This window comes from Felis catus, chromosome A1, assembly GCF_018350175.1.
Source record: "Felis catus isolate Fca126 chromosome A1, F.catus_Fca126_mat1.0, whole genome shotgun sequence".
Lineage (NCBI taxonomy): Eukaryota > Metazoa > Chordata > Mammalia > Carnivora > Felidae > Felis > Felis catus.
In genome coordinates, this window is record NC_058368.1 from 81,639,727 (window position 1) to 81,660,166 (window position 20,440).

At 47.4% G+C, this 20,440-nt stretch overlaps 1 protein-coding gene across 4 annotated transcripts in view; it reads right to left on the reverse strand.

Moving 5' to 3' along the window:
• TUBGCP3 (tubulin gamma complex associated protein 3) overlaps positions 1–20,440 on the reverse strand; it is a 75,454-nt gene that overhangs the window by 50,851 nt on the left and 4,163 nt on the right. For 3 of the 4 annotated variants that reach the window (XM_019829712.3, XM_003980556.6, XM_045056038.1), the window contains exons 2-8: positions 14,593–14,700; positions 10,636–10,703; positions 6,352–6,429; positions 5,633–5,850; positions 3,608–3,780; positions 1,275–1,393; positions 414–539 (exon numbers count right to left, since the gene is read on the reverse strand). In XM_019829712.3, the coding sequence (XP_019685271.1) occupies positions 414–539; positions 1,275–1,393; positions 3,608–3,780; positions 5,633–5,850; positions 6,352–6,429; positions 10,636–10,703; positions 14,593–14,700 (890 nt within the window). The remainder of the gene's footprint in view (positions 1–413; positions 540–1,274; positions 1,394–3,607; positions 3,781–5,632; positions 5,851–6,351; positions 6,430–10,635; positions 10,704–14,592; positions 14,701–20,440) is intronic. The other variant, XM_045056042.1, reaches the window with a different exon arrangement.

Sequence of the window (20,440 nt, forward strand, 5' to 3'; positions counted from 1 at the left end):
AAAAACTTTCTAGAATGAACCCTAGAATGTAAACCCAGAGACCTCAGGGGGAAGAACCTGCAAAGGATAAAACCTCTTCTCTTTAAATATCAGGTTCCACACTGTTCTGAGTATCTTAAAGTGATACACCATCAGTCATCTGCAGGTTTATGTTAATGCATTTATGTATTCTGTGCTCACACTCCACCAACAGCTACCGTGAACCATGTGTGGTACTGGGTTATCTCTGTCAATACTCACCGTGGTCTCTATTTTCTCGAGTGGACCACGATGGCTCCAGTGTTGCAGTATCAAAACTTCCTCACTTAAAAAGAACCCTCTTTTCAAGAATTACTTTCATAGTAAGATTCTAGGTAGACTAAGCACTCCCCAAAATGAAGGCATCCTAAATGTTGTGGTAACAACAAACATACCTGACCCACAAGTCCAAACGAACGGTCTAGACTCCTCTGGTCAGTGTATTTTCTGATTTTGTTATGCAACCATCCCAACTCAGCAAGTCTGACTGTCGTATCCCTCAAAGATTTACTTAGGTTTGCCTAAAAAGTAAATATATCAAGAGTTAAAAATTAACAGTAGAATTTCAATTGCTTTTCTAAACCATTTGCACTTTTAGTGTCCTAATGCTTAGGCCCCAACACATGGCACTTACAAGTAACGAATGCACCACCACCAAAACAGAACAACGAGAGTCTGGGAAACAAGGGCAGCAGGTGCCAGCAAGGAAGGGAAGTAGAACCTCTCTCTGCAAGTGTAAGGCTCAAGCAGCATCACCCTGAGACGTAGCTGGCCAGCTTCCCGGCACGGCAGGGGCCCTGTGACGTCAGCCACATCCTAGAATGGCCGGGACTTGCAAAAGACCGCGACATCAACACGAAAGGGCCGTGGGGAAGAAGGTTCCAGAAGGGGAAAGCAGGCAAGTGGAGGCACCTTATCCGGAATGGTGTACCAACTGCAGAGATGCCGAGTGTACCCGCCCCTCGGGTGCCTCGACACCACCATCACCAAGAGCAGGAGTCAGCTCGTGGGTGGCTGCATCCGTGAACACGAGAAGACACGGAAGGAGAAGCAAGCAAGGTCTCAGCAAAAGCACCAGAGCCACAAGCCCACGGGGAGGCAGACCCGTGTGCCCAACCGGCACACCGGCTCTGGGGGTCCAGTACCCCAAGTGCACCTGTCGCCCCTACAGGTTAACAGCTCCCGGCCGGCTGTACCGACACCCGTCTTTCCTGCCTGAACACCTCACACCTCACACGGGGGGCCGGTAACTGTACCTTCGCCTCTACTTTGTAGCGGTTCTCCACGCTGTCCATCTTGACGTGCTTGCCATCTATGCCCTGGAAGACGTACACAATGTCCCGCACAAGGGCCGCCTCCGTAACTTCCCCAGCACCTGAAACATGGGTTTTGTAAGAGGAATTACTGAACAACACATTTTAAGATGGAATCTATTTTATACCACACCTAGTTTTACATTACGTGTTTCAACCAGGAGAAAATTTTAAAATTAAAAAAAAATGAGCTTAAGATGGAAAAAGTATGAAGTCCTAAAAACCAAGAGTTTTCTTTCTTTTTAATTTTTAATTTTTTTTTTTCAACGTTTATTTATTTTGGGGACAGAGAGAGACAGAGCATGAACGGGGGAGGGGCAGAGAGAGAGGGAGACACAGAATCGGAAACAGGCTCCAGGCTCCGAGCCATCAGCCCAGAGCCTGACGCGGGGCTCGAACTCACGGACCGCGAGATCGTGACCTGGCTGAAGTCGGACGCTTAACCGACTGCGCCACCCAGGCGCCCCAAGAGTTTTCTTAAAAAGATATGGAGATCATAGAATTTGTTATACAAAAAGTCTTTAGAAATTTTTTAAAAAAGCAGGGGTGCCTGGGTGGCTCAGTTGGTTAAGTGTCCAACTCTTGATCTCAGTTCCAGTCTTGACCTCACAGTCATGAGTTCAAGCCTCGAACTGGGCTCCGCATTGTGGCGTGAAGCCGATTTCACAACCAATCACAAAGGGATGGGTAATTATTTCATAGACGGCGTTTGTGAAAATTTATTTCACGGCATGAGTATGAACTTGGTTCCATTCTCAATCACATAAAAAGAAGCGAATACGATGGAAAAGTTATGATTTCCATAAACTTTGGAACAAAAGCTAAGTCAGAATTTAGGTGTTACTCAACGACAAAGAGGCAATGCTCAGAAACCCAAGACATCGATGGGAGGAAAAATGTAATGAGTACACAGTCAGGGCCCAGCACTCCCAGAACCAGGGTAGTGAGTCAGAAGGTAAGGACAGGTACGTACTTCAGTTGTGGGGATAATATTCCATAAATATCAACGCCACCAAACTACGGGTAATATTGTTCAAATGTTATCTACCTGTCGTTACTGACTACTTTGTCTGCCTTTTCCATCAGTTACTAAGAGAGAGAAATTGAAATATCCAACTGTAATTGTGGGTCTGTTTTCTTTGTAGGTCTGTTGGTTTTCCACTGTGCATCTGAAGCTGTTGGTAGGTGAATACACATTTAGGAGCATTATTCCTTCCTGAAGAACTGACCCTTTCCCTGTTAGGAAACATCCCTCTGCCCTGATGACACTCCTACGGTGTCTACTCTGACAGTGAGGGAGCAGCCCGTCTTCCCATGGTTAAATACAAGATGCGTGTTTCCATCCATTTACTGCCAACCTATTTGTGTCTCTATATTTGGAATATATCTCTTTCGAGCAGTACATAATGGTCTAAATGTAATTTTTTAAAAACTAAATGAAGTGTGTAATCTATACACATTTAATGTGACTACAGACGTGTTTGATTTAAACTCCCTGCATTGCAGTATGTTTCCTATTTATTGCCTGTTCTTTCTTCCTTTGCACCTCCTCTCCTGCTCTTTGGGACTGATCAAGTACACTGTGAAGTCGTTTTATCTGTGAGCTCTGTGTGTCACGCAGGCTTGAAGGCCCTGGTAGGGGCCAGGAGTCACAGCAAACAAGGAGGAGCAGTGAGGGGCACTCTTGCTGTCTGGAAGCCAGCCGCCCAGTCACAGTGTCCCCCCCACCCCCACCCCAGCTGTCAGGGTTACACGACGGACCCAGGTAGGAAGTGTGGCTGCACGGGCTGGGCTGTGCACTCTGGGCTGTGTTCCCAGGTCCACACAAGACACACCTGGTCCTCACATTCTGTACAAGAAGAGAGAGCAGCAGGGGGAGCAGGCGGGAGGGTGGCAGGAGGGATTATAGAATCTGCGGATTATGAGCCAACAACGAAGCCCATTCCTCTATTCTCGGAAGCATTCCAAACACTGCTATTTGAAAGGCTCTTGGGAAAGAAATGCAAACTTTCTTTTACGATCTAGCAGAGCTCTAAAACTCTCAGCAAGGTGTCTGTTTAACCATCAAATAAATCTTCAGTGCGTTTCTCCAATGTCCCAGGCACTGCCCGACTTGCTGAGGCATCACGGACCATACTTAGGACTCTGAAGTTCTCATCATGAGAACAAGCCGGCCCTCAATGGTTGTAAGCAGGGCCTCGACAGTGTTTTCAAACACGGGAAGCACAAAATCTAGATTGCAAAGAAAACCCACGTTAGGATCTATCCTTACTCACCACTGGCATCCCCTTCCCTCCTTGGTCTTGTCACGTTGCGAGAAACAGTGTTTGGGAGACCTTTTGAGGTAGTGGTTTGTGAAGAAGGCTGGTTTGCAGTTAAAGTCCATGCAAGACGTGACCCCAACTGCTGCCGAAGACAGTCTCCAACTCCGGGAGTGTGATGAGGCTGTCTAAAAGAAGGAGAGAGCATTTCCTACCTCCAAACACGCAGACCATTCTCTTGAAACACAACACACTGCTGGAAATGTTCCTAAAATTCCTATATTGAGTTACATGCTAGAAATCTGAGCTAGACGCACGACATCGCCCTACCAGAATCCATCCACCGACCAGTCCAAGGCCTCTTTGGGATGTTTAGGCTGCCATTCAGGCTCTCACTGGCACCTCCCACATATTTCTCAGCCTAAAGACCAAAATCTACTTGACTTTTCTTCACAAGCACATAACATACATGACCCATCTAAAACCAATGAAATTCACGACTAATTTTAACTTTGAACTTGAACTTAACACCTTTCATTCACTCAGCACTTGCAGGGCACAGCAATTTAAACTCTGGAGGACCATCCTTCTATATCCTCGCTTGTCTCCCAGCCTTCACGGTGTTCGACACGAAAAGAAGTATCATCATTTGCAAATTAATTTCAAACATACAAAAACATCAAGTCCAAGGCAAGAGTAAAAAGGTCAAGACTGCCTGTGATAACTTCGAGAACGTGTCAGAGCTGGTCTCTGAACAGCTGACTTCTCAGGATGTGTGTTTTGACAAGTGTAATGAAATGTCATTTCCCGGGAACCCAACACAAAAATGAAAATCTCAACAGCACTACTGCTCCTAAGGGGCAGAACTCAGATTCAGTACCAGAGCAATACTGCTGGGCCCATCTGCAACCACTAATGAAGTGACACAGGAAAGAAGACCCCAAAAACAGCCCTCCCTCTTCTCTATTTTCATGGGGAAAAAGTCATCAACACACTTGTTAAACTAGGATTTTCAATACAGTTCTAAATTTCAGAGAAAAATTCTAAGGGACCATTTCAGTTCAAAGTCCTCTATACAGCGCTTTGTTTTTGTTGTTTTCTTCAAATTGTAAGGTAAAAATGACAAAGTCTATTTAGTTTACTCTTTTAGCCAGAATACAAGTCAGAGATTAAATCTGTAGAATATGTTGCACTGTCTTTCCAGAACACCACATTCCACTTACAACGCACATGTGGTGCACTTGAACACGAGTGTACTTATGTCACACAACGATTAGTATTATGCTCATGTGGAACACACATGACTGTAAATCTCTTTAGTCACTGTTCTGGAAAAGTACCCACTTTGTAACAGTCTGCTCTAATGTGATTTCCAGGATCGAACCATGTGTAGAAATATACAAAAAGATAAAGAAAACCAAATTTCCAAGTCCACTACTGTATTAGCCACTGCTTTTCTCTCAACCACAAACTCTGCATCTCCTGGAAAAGGGAGAGCTGATGGCATGCTGACCATGCACTCCCAGAGCCCCTCCTCTTAATCTGTGAGTGCCACAATTCTCAGTTTGAAGATAACAGCACTTGAGGATGAGACAACTTTATTTTAGTTTACTTATTTTTTAAATAATTTAATAAAGAGAATAGCATAGATCAGTAAAGCAGACAATATTCACTGAGAGATAAAAATGGGAACACCGCAAGGGAAATGTCAGTCAGTTACCAAATGAAAGGCCCGTCCTATTACGCTTCTGAACGGAGGCCTTCACTAATATGCACTTGCATTAACAGGGAAAGGGTTGGCCAAAAATCATTACAGTCAACCATGACTAGAAGTGGGAAGAATTCCCATGTGAAACAAGAGTTTTGGGGAAGAATAAAATCTTAGGAGAAAGCATATCAGACACAGTGCCTGCAACATTTCTGGCACATACGAGGCCCTAAAGATAGTTTCAGTGAACACACAAAATGCCTTCCTACAAACCTGAGGATTCTGCTATTTCTACTGCTGATAAGCAGCCTACGCCCGCGAGCCCGACTCACCCCGGCAAGAGAGACTGTGGCGGTGGGGTCGGGCCATTCAGGGCGTACACGCCAATACTACTGATGCCGCTGCTCCCCACGCTGCCCGAGCTCTGTGCCGACTGTGTACCGCGGTCCTGGTAGTTCAGCGGGAGCGTCTGCGGCCTGGCGTAGTAGTAGGGAGTCGAGTGCGCATCTCTCGGCAACGCTTGAGCAAATAACGCAGCATAGCTGGAGACCTGAAAAGAATAGAGAGATATGAAATCACAGAACACTTCCTAAATCAACAGAGATGATTTATACGCAAGTTTTAGTTCTTTCTGTAATTGATTTGGTACTGTTCTTAAAAAATTTATTTTGCGAGAGTGAGCGAGAGAGCACGAGAGGGCGGGAGAGACTCCCAAGCAGGCTCCGTACTGTCAGTGCAAAGGACGCAGGGTTCGAACTCACGAGCCGTGAGATCATGACCTGAGCCAAGATCAGGAGTCGGATGCCTAACCGACTGAGCCCCCCTGGCATCCCTGGGACACTGTTGTATTTGAGGTAATAACAACCCTGGAAAACATCTTAAGAAAAAGCAGTGCACTGACTACAGAAAGAAAGAAAACAAAATCAACCAGACAAGTTACTATTTTCTTAAGTACAGAAGCCGATTCCTGTCACGATTGGGCATGCCTGTGCCGACAAGACAGAAGCTGCTTCGCGAAGGGCGCTGGCTGTGAGGACAGCCTCTCTCTCACCTTGTTTGGCTGCTTGCGTGGATCCTCACTAAGGCTGAGCAAGAGGTAGAGAATTGACCATTTATTTTTCAAAACTCCCTGTTTAAAAAGAAAACATTAACAGAATAACTTTGTACTGCTCTCCAGTTTCATGTAACTTTCTCCTCAATTATCCTTATTTCCAAAACGGAAATGTATTTTAAAAGCCACATGGTAGCACTGGGTGTTGTATGTAAGTGATGTGTCACTCAACTCTACTCCTGAAATCATCATTACACCATACGTTAACTAACATGGATGTAAATTAAAAACATAATAAGATAAAATAAAACAAAATAAAAATTAAACGTAGAACTGTACTTGGTACACAGAAGTTAATCAAAACCAAAAAAATAAATACATTCACATGGTAACAGCATATCTAAATTTGTTCATTTTTCAGGTATTGCAAACAGTGCCACCCATTACAAAGCTACAAGCCCTATTCTCAAGAGGTCATTACCCTTGGATCATTTCACCCGCTGAAAACTAACTCCAAAGTCCCCAATGAGAACATGTTTTTAAACTACCCTATTCCTGAATAATAGCATTTCCCCTTAAAATAATTCTTAGAATAACCAACTTCCTAAACATAGTCGTTTTAAGGCAAATGCCATCATAAAATAGGTGAACGCTTTTTTCCCCTTTTACCAAAGTCCCGTGTAGGCCATAGAGGATTAAATAAAAAAAAAGAGAAATTGTAAAGCACACGATGTAAGTCGGCATGCTGCACACCTAACTTGAGGTTCCGAAGTAAGAGTGGTCGACAAGAAACCCCAGTTTTCTGGGTAATTAGCACACGGATTGCATGGACTGTCTACTGCTCCACCCTGACTCAGCCCTGACAACAGCCCACCCTCCAGTCACGTGCAAACTCGAGTTTGCAGAGCGTTTCTACTCTCTTCTCACGGCCTTACCTCTGGGACGCACACGCTAGAATACAAAAATAACTTTATTTACAAAACACATTATGGGATGGCTGCTTTACACAAGGTCCTCATTATAGAGAATATTCCTTGAAAGTTTCTTTAAAGAAAAAGCTTATCTCAGGTATTTAAATTACGGTCTAACTTTAAAAATCTGAATTACACACAATTTTCCAGAAATGATAAACTGCCCAGCTAGCACAACACGGGGAACAAAGAGACCCCGACAAACAGACAGCAAACAGACAAATGAGCAAACACACTTCGGTAGGTACGGGACATTTCAGAGAGAGGAGGGTCACTCAAGTGGCTCAGGCTAATGAAAGGACCCCCAGAGGGGATGGGGTCTTCGAGAAGGGTGGGCGGAGCACACGCACAGGAAGGGGCAGGCACGGAAGGAAATGTATTTTAGGGAATGAAGACAGGTACACCTGGCCACAGCCAGGCATGAGACGGAACGGAAAACGGAATGAAGCATCAGGTCAGAGGGGTCTCACGTGCGGGACCAGAAAGCCTGACCACAGGGAGCCCCTGAAGGTGTGACTGCACCTGCGGCCAGGCCCAGGAGGCTGGACTGCAGAGGACACAAAAGGAGACGCAGTCATTCGGGAGGAAAGGGCCAAGGGCCGGCTGGCATTCGGTGACTGAGGACCCACCCAGGGAACCTTCACAGTCCCCTGTGAGCAGGTCCCGGGCTCCCAGGGCTAGGTGACCCCTCGGGTGCAGCACCGAGGGCCAAAGCCCATCCTCCTGCCTCCCGTCTCCCTGAAGGGTTGGAGGCAGATGAGCTCCCGTTGCTGCCGTGGAAAGGAGGGCCCCGTGGGATGGACGCCCTCCCACATGCCTCCTCTTGCACCCTCACCACCACTCTGGGACGTGGGCAGAAGCAAAGGTGAGCACCTAACTCCCCTACCAAAATCACCAAGCCGTGCACTGGGAGGCCAACCGCAGGGCGCCGGACTCCAGATGGCACAGGAGAGAGGCATGCTTGAGAGAACAATTAATAAGGCTTGGGGACAGAGCGAATTTGGGGAGAGCAGTGGAGTCGACGTGACATTCGGGTTTCCAGCTTTTGGCACTTGAATAATGTCATCATTCACCAGAAAATGGGGAAGGGCAGGGGTGTGCGTGGGTGCATGTGAACGGATGCCTGGAGTATGGAAAAAGACAAAAAATGCTCCTTTCAGTTCTGAGAATGTCAAGCTGCAAGGCCTTGTGGGAGTTTCCTGAGGGGCATGTGCGTAGAGATGCCCAGAAGGCATCAGGAAGGCAACGGGAGGTCCCTCTGGGCAGCGAGTTCTGGGTTAGAGCCTCAGTTCTTGCTTTAGAAAAATAAGGACAATTTATGGGGTGGAGAGCAGAGAAAATTCCAAATCCAAACAAAATCATACACCAAAAACAATCAGCAAATGGCATTTTTAAAGGAGGAGGCAGTATTCTTTTACCATAAGAACAGGTATGTAAACACACACGCTGGGCCTGGAGAGCGTCTGACGGAGGGACTGCGCAGAGGCGTGGACGGACCAGGGAAACAGGACGGCACAACGCCGGCAGGGACCACGGCCAGGATGGAGGCCTGAGGGACCAGGGAGGAGATGGGCCACCAGAGCCAATGAGCCGGGGGTGCAGGGCGCGGGCAGGGGAACGGTCCGCGGGGCCCAGTGGCACAGCAGAGCCACTGCCAAGCCACTGCCTATCAGGAGGAGGGCGGCTTGGCCTCACTCCCCTCCCGCCCCATCAGTTCTGAGTGAAGACACCCCGAAGCAGGGCAGAGAAGGACAAGGGAGCCCCAGGGGGGCCATCCCGAGCCCAAAGCAGGGCAGGGAAGGGTGGAGAGAGAGATCTGCTGGGGCAAGCGGGCTGAACAACTCCAGCATCACAGACGTTTCAATGCTTCTAAACCACTTCAGACCCCATTATTTTAGATTTTGAAATCTAAGGACCTTGATTCAGACTCGAGACTTTAAATGTACACACGTATCGAATTCTAAATGTCAGAATGCACGCCAGGGCACTGTAAGATCTGGAGGAACACCCACACAAGTGGGTCTGTGAAGCAGTTAGACACCTAGCTTCTTCCAGCGTCCATACCCCGCCCGCCAAGGTTCACCTCTTCCAAGACCCTCACCGCTGCCCACGCCACCCCCTCATGCCTGCCCTTCTCCCGGCGCCCTCCACAAGGCACGGGCTGCCCTCCCCCAGACAGCCATCCTCCTCTGTCCACAGCTCCGTCAACCACACTGAAGACTGCAGCCCAGGACCACTGGGACCCCTTCCCCGACCACTCCACACTGCACCACAGGCCTCCATCACCTCCCCGATCCTGCCCAGACCTCAACTGCACCCCCCCGCCACACCTCGCATGGCATGCACTACCGAGAAGGGTACCCAGTGAGGAGAGAGGACAGAACAGGGAAACCAAGAACTGGATGTTTTAGCACAAAGATGGGCCGGCTGTTCATCTGCACGTATGTTCCTCATCTGGTTAATTACTAGCGCTGTACTATCGTGTCCTCACATTGCTCATCCCGTGTCAGCCACCGGCCGAACCACGCGCTGCTTCTAGGGGCGAGAGCCCTAGGAAGCCAGCTCTGCTTCACCACACTGCTCAGGGATAAGCACTCAGTGTTCCAAACAAAGTTTTGGAAAACAACCATTTTAAGTTAGAAAGGAGGAGAAAAACTTGGAAGAGTTAAGAGTTTAATCACTAGCAGCCTTAGGCACAACTCGGGGATTTTGATCGCTGTACTGCGAACTCAGTACTGGATGAGCAAAGCACAAAACTTGGGATTTCACGTTCTTCTCTGCGGCAGGAGGGAGACAGATGGACCAAGCTCTCACCCTGTAATTCAGTGAATTTATTGGTGTCCAGAAGGGCAGCGTCTTCTCCAAAAATAACAGGTCAGAAAACCACGTGTGGCCAAGTCATCAACAATCAATCACAAAATGTTCAAAATCAGAACTGTTTTAGGTCATTCACTACAACAGCACAAATTAGGGCCTGAGGAATAATAATGGAGAAGTCGAGCTGTCACCTTACATGCAGCCGAGTCGAGGCTTCTACCAGCTTCCTACCGCATGCACAGCCTTCCATCACACGAACTGAGGGCTACCTCATTCTGGTTGCTTTCCCAATGTAGCCTCCTCCACCTTCATAAGCAATTTCCCATTAAATCCAGCTCAAACCTACTTTTAATCTCGAAAATCTCTTCAAAAGCAAACACCATCTACAATGAAGATCCACTACTCAGCACAGAAAGGTTTAATGTGATCCCACAAAAAAAGTCCCCACATCCCCAAACCAGCCCGACAGCCTCACGGGCAGTGGCGTGCATGCTACCTGTGAGTGAAGCTTTCTGTGGAGCTCTGAAAACAACGCAGCGTCCGCTTCTCTTCTCTGCCGAATAACTGAAAAGTTAGAAAAGAAAGCGACGTGTTAGTCACCTACACCAAAACTCCTTCTAGGACACTATTTCACCCACGGTCACAGGTAGCTGAAGTCTGAAAAGAATCCTGAGCTTAAGAATCAGAATAATGAGTGACATTTCGGCTCCGTGAATTTGGTCAATTCCTTTGATCTGACATTTGCAAAATGCTGACAGTATTAGGCTGGAATCAGAGTCTATGAGAAAGTTAGCTGAAGTAACAGAAACGATGGGACCTTTTAGATTCTACCCACCAATATGAACAGGCAATCCAGTGGGGAAGCTACCCCCAGGTTAACTAGTCGATGGCTACTGGAAGGACAGATGTAAAGTAAAAATACCTTGGGAATGGTAAATTCAAAGGGCAATAACCAACAAGCCTATCATTCATGATAGCTTGACCTAAAACCACACATTCTAAGCATTTCTGTTAACACGCACAGCAATATTAGTAAATGTCTTCAGATGCCTGCAGCTACACTCACTAGTTCCCCGGAAGCCACAGTAATGCGCGCAAAGCCCATGCTCCAATCGGTTCCACAAAGGACGAGACTCCACATTGGACCTGGGCCCCAAAGGAGAGGGCCACACTCGCCCACACCCACAACCCTGCACATACCATGGGCACACAAGCGCCCCTCACAAGAACCCCATACCTGCCCCATACCTGCCACAGCAGAAAAGGCACCACTTTCGAAATCTAGCTAACAGTTTCTCCAGCCTCCAGGGAATCACCCAGCAGGACTCGTTTCTTAAAATCCCAACAGCCAAGTTCACTTAACTCTAAGCTGGTTTGCAGAAAGACAGTGACTGGTGTGATAGCCAATACTTTTTCACATGTATCGCCAGGAAAGGGTCTTGGTATTCACGTTCTGCTCTTGTGAATCACACACCAGAGGTTACATCATCCCGTTCACATGTCAGGTCTGCCTGTGCACAAAGGTAAGGCTCTCTTTAACATGTATGTCCTGTTTACTGGGCGCCTGGGGGGCACAGTCGGCTGAGCATCCAACTCGACTTGGGCTCAAGTCATGATCCCAGGGTTGTGAGATCGAGCCTCATGTCAGGCTCTGCACTGGCAGTGTGGAGCCTATGTGAGATTCTCTCTCGCCCTCTCTCTCTGACCCTTCTCCCCCCACGCCGAGTAGGTGCATGCACTCCCTAAAATAAATTTTAAAAAAAAATTTTAATTTTTAATGTGTTGTTACAAAATGCATTAAACTAAACAAATGCAATTAACATTTAATAATATAATTTACTCCCTTTAAAAACATATAAAAATACTCCAAATAAATACAGTCATTAAATTAAGCAAGAGATGCTCTGGGGCACCTGGGTGGCTCAATCAGATGAGCATCTGACTCTTGACTTTGGCTCAGGTCATGATCCCAGGGTTGTGGGCTCGAGCCCTGCATTGGACTCCATGCTGAGCATGAGGCCTGCTTAGGATTCTCTCCCTCTGCCCACCTCCCCCCAACTCGTGAGTGCTAACTAGCTCTCTCTCTCTCTCTCTCTCTCTCAAATTAAAAACAACAACAAAAAAAATTAAGAGAGGTTCTTTCTACAGAATGACAGAATGAGATCAATACTAATGCACAGATACAAAATAACCGTGGGACAATGAAACAGTAAATAATACAAATAAAAATAAACAGAATATTTACCCCCAAAAATGTTTTACCTAATAGATTGCAAAACAAATCTTTAGTTACAAGGTACCCCACTGACCAACATGAAACATTAAAAAACAAATAGGTGTTAAATTTTGTCACACATGAGAGAAGTTTTACAATTTGTTACAATATAATACATACTACCGTTTTATATTCTAAGTGGGCCATATAAAATAGAAAATTATTTTGTGTTGTTCAAGAGGTCAGAACTACCCCAACTCAGCATATCTACCAAAAACTGTAATCAAATTTCAAAAGTGCTAAAATGTAAACACTGTATCTAAGAATTAACCAAATACGAAGTACAAGAACTCGGTGGTGACCATTACATGAAAAGACCATCAGAAACGCTCTCCCCACAGCGGGGCCGCCCCGGACCCGGGGCCCAGGGAGGGTGACGCTCTCCCCACGGCAGGCCCAGAGAGGGTGATGCTGTCCCCACGGCGGGGCCGCCCCACAGCAGGGTCCAGGGACGGTGTCCGAGAGGAGTGGCGGGCACTCGGTGGTAAGAGGCAGAGAGGGGCAGGGAGGCGCACTGTGGCAAGATACAGGTCTTTCTTCAAAAACACAGAGGATACACCAGAAAAAACCAAACTGTGACGGATACAGCTTTCTTCTTCAAGAAAGTCCAAGACTTCCTTGCCATATCCACTCCAACAACGTCACTGCCAGTTCCGTAACTCTCAGCCTAGACAAACTTTATTTTTAACTACTACACAGGTAATGTGCTCACCAGGTGGCCTCGAAACATCAAGCTGCAAAGGGAAGGTTCTGTGAACACAGACCTAACAGCTGGGGTGGTCGCTCATCTACAGTCTGACATATAAGAACGATCTGAGATGTAATTAATAGTCATCAGGGTTCAGAAAGAGTACAGCGTTCTTACGTTTAGTTTCATTTACCGAATAAAAATAAGTTTTTAGAGGTTAATAGCAGGAAAAATACTCCAGCCCCTACGTTAAATAACACATCACGCTGCATAACACCAGGGGCTGAGTTACCTCAGTGGACGGGCACTTTCACCCCTGACTGCTCACGGGGCCCAAGCGTGCCAGGGCGAGGACCGCAAGGTCCAAGCACTTGCGTGTCAGGACCGCCTCCCGTCCAGCTCGGTTACGCACCATGCAGCAGGACGTCACAGACCACCGGCCAAACCCAGTGAACCAAGCCACCAGCTGGGGGTGGCGAACCGTGCCATGAAGAATGGAAATTCTAGACGGCGTCACCACCAGTTTGCCAGCACGGTCGGAAGTGCAAAGCTCACTGCGTCTGGGCAATGGACAGCCAGGCCTCAGCAGGGAGAACGCGCTGACAGGGCCTGCTTTCCTGGCGCGGAGCCTAGAGAACCGTGAGGGGCTGGGAACTGGTCTCTGGAGAAAAACAACCCTCCAACCGGCACAAGAGAAATATTTGCACGTGGGTACCTGTGCTCCAAGCCTCCCTCCCTCACACAGTCCTGCAGGGCAGAGGGCAGCAAAGCCCCACCTCACACAGAGCACACACCAGCACCCCGGTGCGAGTAAATGACAGCTTTCTTGTCCAAGGTAATGACATTTAAGAAAGCTTTCAGTATCAGCCCAGAATGAAAATGTTCACAAAGACCATTCTAAGGTATTAGAAGTTTTAATACTGACAATCCCCAGAAGCCATACTGACCTCTTCACTTCCAACACAGTGTTCTAGGACATGTGGTCAAAAGGCGCATAATATTAAATACTACAAATCAAAAGATATACAGGAAAATACATGAAGCCCTTTTATCTTCCTCACACTCTCAAATTATTCAGTTCTATAGTATTTAAAACAATCCTCGGGGAGCCTGGGTGGCTCAGTCAGTTAAGTGTCTGACTTTGGCTCAGGTCATGATCTCACGGTTCGTGGGTTCAAGCCCCACGTCGGGCTCTGTGCTGACAGCTCAGAGCCTGGAGCCTGCTTCGGATGCTGCGTCTCCCTCTCTCTGCCTCTCCCTTGCTTGCCCTCTGTCTCTCTCTCTCAAAAATAAACATTGCACTATGTTCTGATAAAAATCAGAACGAAGTTGTGCATATTGTTAACACATGTTTTTACATATACGTGATAGTACTTATAATCACACTGTGCTTGGGGACCACACGTACACATGCACAGAGATACATACGCATATGCATGTATACAAGTTTCAGAATCCAACACCTGGTAGCGCTGAAGAAAAATACGTACGTTCTTTCTTGATTTTTTCGGCTACGAGAAATTCATCTCTTTCGACGGTTGGGGCAAAGTTGCTGCCAATAACCCGCACTGCGTACTGGAACTGCTGGGCTACGTCAGCTGAAAGGTAAGTAAGAAGATGCAAATTATTGCCAATCAGGCTAAGCTCTGACCAGCTCACGCTTCCAGCCAGAGACAGCGGGCCGGGCACATAGATCTCCCTCCCAGCTTCCCAAGGTCTTAACTGAGAGAACAGAGAAGCTATTCAGAAACCAAAGCAAATGAATGAATAAATGAATATAACGAGAGTTCCAAGAAACAAGAAAGGGAGACAGCAACAGGCCAGGAAGGCTGAAGAATCCCAGACAATGAGCTGGACCGATGATCACAAAAACGGGGCAGGGAGAGTCACAGCTGGAACACGGCCCGTGAGAAGTAGCCCATTCGCGAGAACGTCCGAGAAGCTCCAAGGCTGAGGTCAACAAACACAGAAAACCAAACTGGGCAGCTAATTTAATAGACAGTGTGCATCTCAGGCACCGATGACGGCTTAACCACGGATGTCTGCCTCTACTTCCTTCAACAACCCCACTAAACTGACAAAGAATTTTGTGGTTTGCTTGTTTAACAAAAGCAGAAACCCACAAGGGCAAAGAAGACAAGGTAGAAACTGCACCGAACAGAAGTCAGCCAGTGTGAGAAGCAGCAAAGCAAACGGACGGGTGGGAGCAGGTTCAGGACAGTGAGATGGGCCGTTCCAGGTCTGACTGGAGGGGCAGCAGGGGGTGGAGGGGGCAGAGCCACCAGTCCCAGCAAGAAACACAGCTCCCTCTGCAGAAGCCCAGGGAGGCTCCGAGGGCAGGGGGCCCCGCTCCTTGGAAGGTGTGAAGGAACTGGGGCAGAAGAGGATCAGCAGAAGGTCTGGCTGGACCACAGGCCCCCTGGGGCCTCTCCCCCTTCTGTCCCCCACACAACCACTGACCACCTCACTGGGCAACTCGCACAGGGCCTGCTGGAAAGGCGCACAAAGGAAAGCAGCAGACTGGCTGGTGCCTGGGCAGTTCGGTCGGTTAAGCATCTTGACTCTTGATTTCAGCTCAGGTCATGATCTCTCAGTTCGTGAGTTTGAGCCCTGCACTGGGCTCTACACTGGGACTCTCTCTCTCTCTCTGCCCCTCCCCTGCTAGCATGTGCGCTCATGTGCTTTCTCTCTCTCTCAAAATAAATAAATACACTTAAAAAACAAAAAGTAGCAGACTGAACTTAAGGATGCCATCCCTCCTTCCCAGACACGGGGAGTCACAATTCCTATACAAGGAACACTAGCAAACCCAACACCCCCTACCTTCCCACTGATGTACAACCACCCAGCAGGGCACACCCCAACCTACTCCAGGCAACACCATTAACATCTTAGAGTCGTGAGTTCAAGCTCTGCATTGGGCTCTGCACTCGGCGTGAAGCCTACTTAGAAAGAAAAAAAAAAAAAAAAGAAAGCAACTTAAATGTGAGGGAAAAAATGGTTTCTTTTGTAAAATCAAAAAAGAAGCTCACCGTATACCACACAACACATGCAAAAATTAACTTGACTACATCACAGTAAGAGTAAAACATAAGTAAAACATAACACTCTTACAGGAAAAAAACCAACAGAAGAGATCTTTGTGACTCTAACTCAGATAGAGTTCTTACATAATATAACAAAATTCTGACCCATTAAAAAATGTGTTAAACGTGGGGCCCTGGCTGGCTCCATCAGTGGAGTGTGTGACTCTTGATTTCTGGGTTGTGAGTTTGAGTCCCACACTGGGTGTAGAGATTACTTAAAAATAAAATCTTTTTTGGGGGCGCCTAGGTGGCTCAGTCGGTTAAGCGTCCGACTTCAGCTCAGGTCACGATCTCGCGGTCTGTGAGTTTGAGCCCCGCGTCGGGCTCTGGGCTGATGGCTCAGAGCCTGGAGCCTGTTTCCGATTCTGTGTCTCCCTCTCTCTCTGCCCCTCCCCCATTCATGCTCTGTCTCTCTCTGTCTCAAAAATAAATAAACATTAAAAAAAATTTTTTTTAATAAAAAAATAAAAAATAAATAAAATAAAATCTTTTTTGGGGCGCTGGGTGGCTCAGTCAGTTAAGCGTCCGACTTCCAACTCAGGTCATGATCTCATGATTTGTGGGTTCAAGCCCCACATCGCGTTCTGTGCTGACAGCTCAGAGCCTGGGGCCTGCTTAGGATTATGTGTCTCCCTCTCTCTACCCCTCCCTCACTCATGGTCTGTCTCTCTGTCTCTCTCAAAAATAAATAAACAGTAAAAAAAATTTTTTTTAATATAATAAATAAAATCTTTTTTTAAAAAAATGTGATAAACGGGACTTCATCCAAGATTAAACTTCTGCTCTGCAAAGGACACTGTTAAGAGAATGAAAATACTGAGGAAATATTTGCAAAACACAACAAAGGACCTGAATCCAAATTATAGGGAGAGAGGTCTGAAAACTCAATAAGGAGGGGGGCAGGGAATACCCAATAAAAAACATAGCGTAAAAATGTTAAACAGACAATCAGCACGAAGGTGAACGGCACAGAAATAGATGACGTTAGCCATCAGGGAAACTCAAGTTAAGACCACGATAAGACACCCTTATTCATCTATCCGAACTGCTGAATGAAACAGACCACCAGCACCCAGGCCGGGTGTCCCGTACACTGGCCGGGGACAGAGGTGGGGGTGGGGGGGGGCGGTGCATGAAGCTGCACAGGCACTCTGGAAACATTCTGGCAGTTTCTTTAAAAGCTGAGCATACACTTTTCATGTGACCTAGCAGTCCCACTTGTATCTATTCCAGAGAAATGAAACTTAGGGTGACATAAACCTCTGTACGTGAATGTTTGCAGCCGCGTTCCCTAGGACTCCCCGTGACCGCCAGAGCCCAGGACCCGTGCAGACACCCCCGCTATGTGCAGGGACAAGTAAGCCACAGGGCGTCCGTGCAGTGGAACGCAGCTCTGCAGTGAAATGGAGTCACCTACTAACACATGCGGCACCACTAGTGAATCGCAGAAGCATCAGCAAAGTGAAAGCGGCCAGTCTCAAGAGCACACACGGTATGATTCATCTACACGATATTCTGAAAAAGGCAACACAGAACAATCTAGAACAGAGGACGGCTGCCAGAGGCAAAATAGCAACACAGAGGAAGCAGTTGTGAAATGTTTTTAAAACTATTAAATATTTAAAAACTAGGCCAGATACCAGATGGAGCTAGTCAGGGATCAATAAACACAACAACACAACAAACACAAGTTAGAATTCACGAGGAAGAATGGCACTCTTCCCATAATTAGTCCTCAAATTGATGGAGCGCCAAGTGTTAATCCGTATAAACTTTGAGTCCCACACCTAGACAAAGTTTCAGAGCACAACAGCAAAATTTACATAGAGCGGAATTTCAGAACATAAAAGACAAAGAGAAGATCCTATGAGCTGCCAGATGGAGCTTCAAAGGAGTAAGAATCAGTTTAACGGCAGATTCTCATCAGTGAAGGAATGAACACCTTCCAAGTGGACGGAAGGAAAATCACTTCAAACTTTCCGTATCTGATTGATGATTTAGGAGATGAGGCTCTTAAGCACTTATCCAGGCCAGCAAATCCTGTTGAATCCATTTCTCACGGTGTGTCCCCACACGCCCATTCCACGGCTCTATCCACCTGCAGTAGGTGTCCTAGGTAGCCGGCCACCCTGTGTCTACTCTTGTCCCTTAGAGCAAATTATCCACATGGCGGTCAGAGTGATCTTTTTAGAACATAAATAGTCATCGCTCTGCCTGACCCTCCCGTCAGGCCCAGAATCAAATCCAAACTCATGAGGACAGCCTGCCCGACCTGGTCCCTGGTCCCCGGCCACGCCCCAGCACCACGTCCCGCCTCTCCCCTCCCAGCTGCACTGGCCACACGCCAGCCGCACTCCGTGGTCTGGCCAACCCTGCCAACCCTTGAGCATACCACCCCACCCCCGGCTTGTGGCCCGGACCCTGACACTCTTCTCCCGCATCCTCCCAGGCCTCACCCCATCACTTCCCCCGGTTCTCTGTGGAAATGTCACTCCTTCAGACCGCCCTCCTCTCCCAAGCACACCCAAACACGCACGCAGGAGAGAGACTACAGAGTCTTCCCCAAACACCACCACATCAGCACAGCATGTGTTCGGGACTTGGTGAGTGTGGACAAAGCAGGGCAGGGAAACAGCAAAAAGTAACCTGAAGGGTTTTTGTGGAGTCCCAGGATCAGGGAGTAGTTTTAATTTTCTTCTTTATACTTTTCCACACTTTTAACATTTTCTAAGGGGTAAACATTAATTTTAATACGTTAAAAGTGGCACTGAAAATTTCTCACCTGCAAGGGTGCCTGTAAAACTGTTCTAGTTGAGAAAATGTTTTTAGATTACCATGATCCTGAGTTCTACAAAAAAAAAAAATACTTCATTAACATACTCAGGTACCTGAGACAAACATCTCCACTCCAAAAGTTTCATAAACTTTCCACTTTTCCAACAAAAATTCAAAACTCAACACCAGAAATCCTCTCCTCTCCCGTCTCTACGCCCTGCACCTGTGCCATGTGTAGCATTTCACTGCCACCTCACCAACCACCTTCAACTTCCCTACCTGCTGGCCAGACCAGTGTGCAGTCTCTCTTTCCTGCTGACAGAAAATATCTGAAAATTCCATCTGTATTTTTAGGTGAAATCTATCTAAGTTTCAAAGGTAGACGCACAGAATACAGGCTATTAACTTCACAGTGACAATCATTCCTTGTTTGATGAACCTAACCATCAAACAATATCCACTACAGATTTCCAGTTTAACACTCCCACAACATTATTCCATTTCTAAGGTAAAAACTAAGTTCAATCAGTAATTCAAAGAAAACTCCTAAGCGCCAAACACCACGGGCCCTAAGACGGGACAGAAAATAGTGGTTCACCAGGCAGCTGAGTGACAACACGAAACACGACGCAAGTAACTCCAGAGGCAATCCGTCTGCGATAAGAGCTCCTAAGAAAATGAGCGAGACGCTGTGCCGGCCAACAGGGAGGACCTCGCGACGTGGGCTGGTCAGGGAAGGCCTCTCTGAGGAAGCAGCCCTCTGACATGTAGGAACCTGCCACGAGAAAGGACACGAGGAGATTCAAGGGCTACTGTGTCCACGGTCCCTCAAAGGATGCCAGTGTCGCTAGTTCCAAAATCCAAGCCGTGTTCCATCCGGAGTCCCAGGGGAGGAGGTCCAGGCTGAAGCTCTTTGATGACTGGCTAGGTCCAAGATGAAAAATTAGAGTATTGCATTGTTTTCACCAGCAAACACCAAAGGAATGTGCTACGTCCTCACATCCAATCCGCTCTGGGTATCAGGAGCCAAGGCAGGAAGGCAGTGTTCCTCTGCCCAGCCCCTGAGAGTATCCCCCTGAGAAGCAGGCACCAGTGAATTCAAGGACACACTGCCCAAGCAGCCGCTGTACCCACGCACACTCTCCAAACAAGCCGTGCAGAGAACACACAGGTGAGGACAGAGACGAGAGGCCGTTCCACAGGCCGGGCAGGTGCTTAGGTTCCTGCACTCAGCACAGAGATGGAAGGTGCCAGATTCCACACAGAAGAGCAGGAAGGAATTAATTCAAGACATCAGGTTCTGGAACCAGAGATGTGGGTTCCGATCCTGGCCCTGCAATTCACCAGCTTGGTGACGGTGAGCAAACTACTTTATCTCTCCGTGTGCGTGTCCTCATCTACAAAACGAGGTTAGTGAGAAGTATTCCAACCATCCAGCAACATTGGGAGTTAAATACACCAGCTCACAGTGTATGCA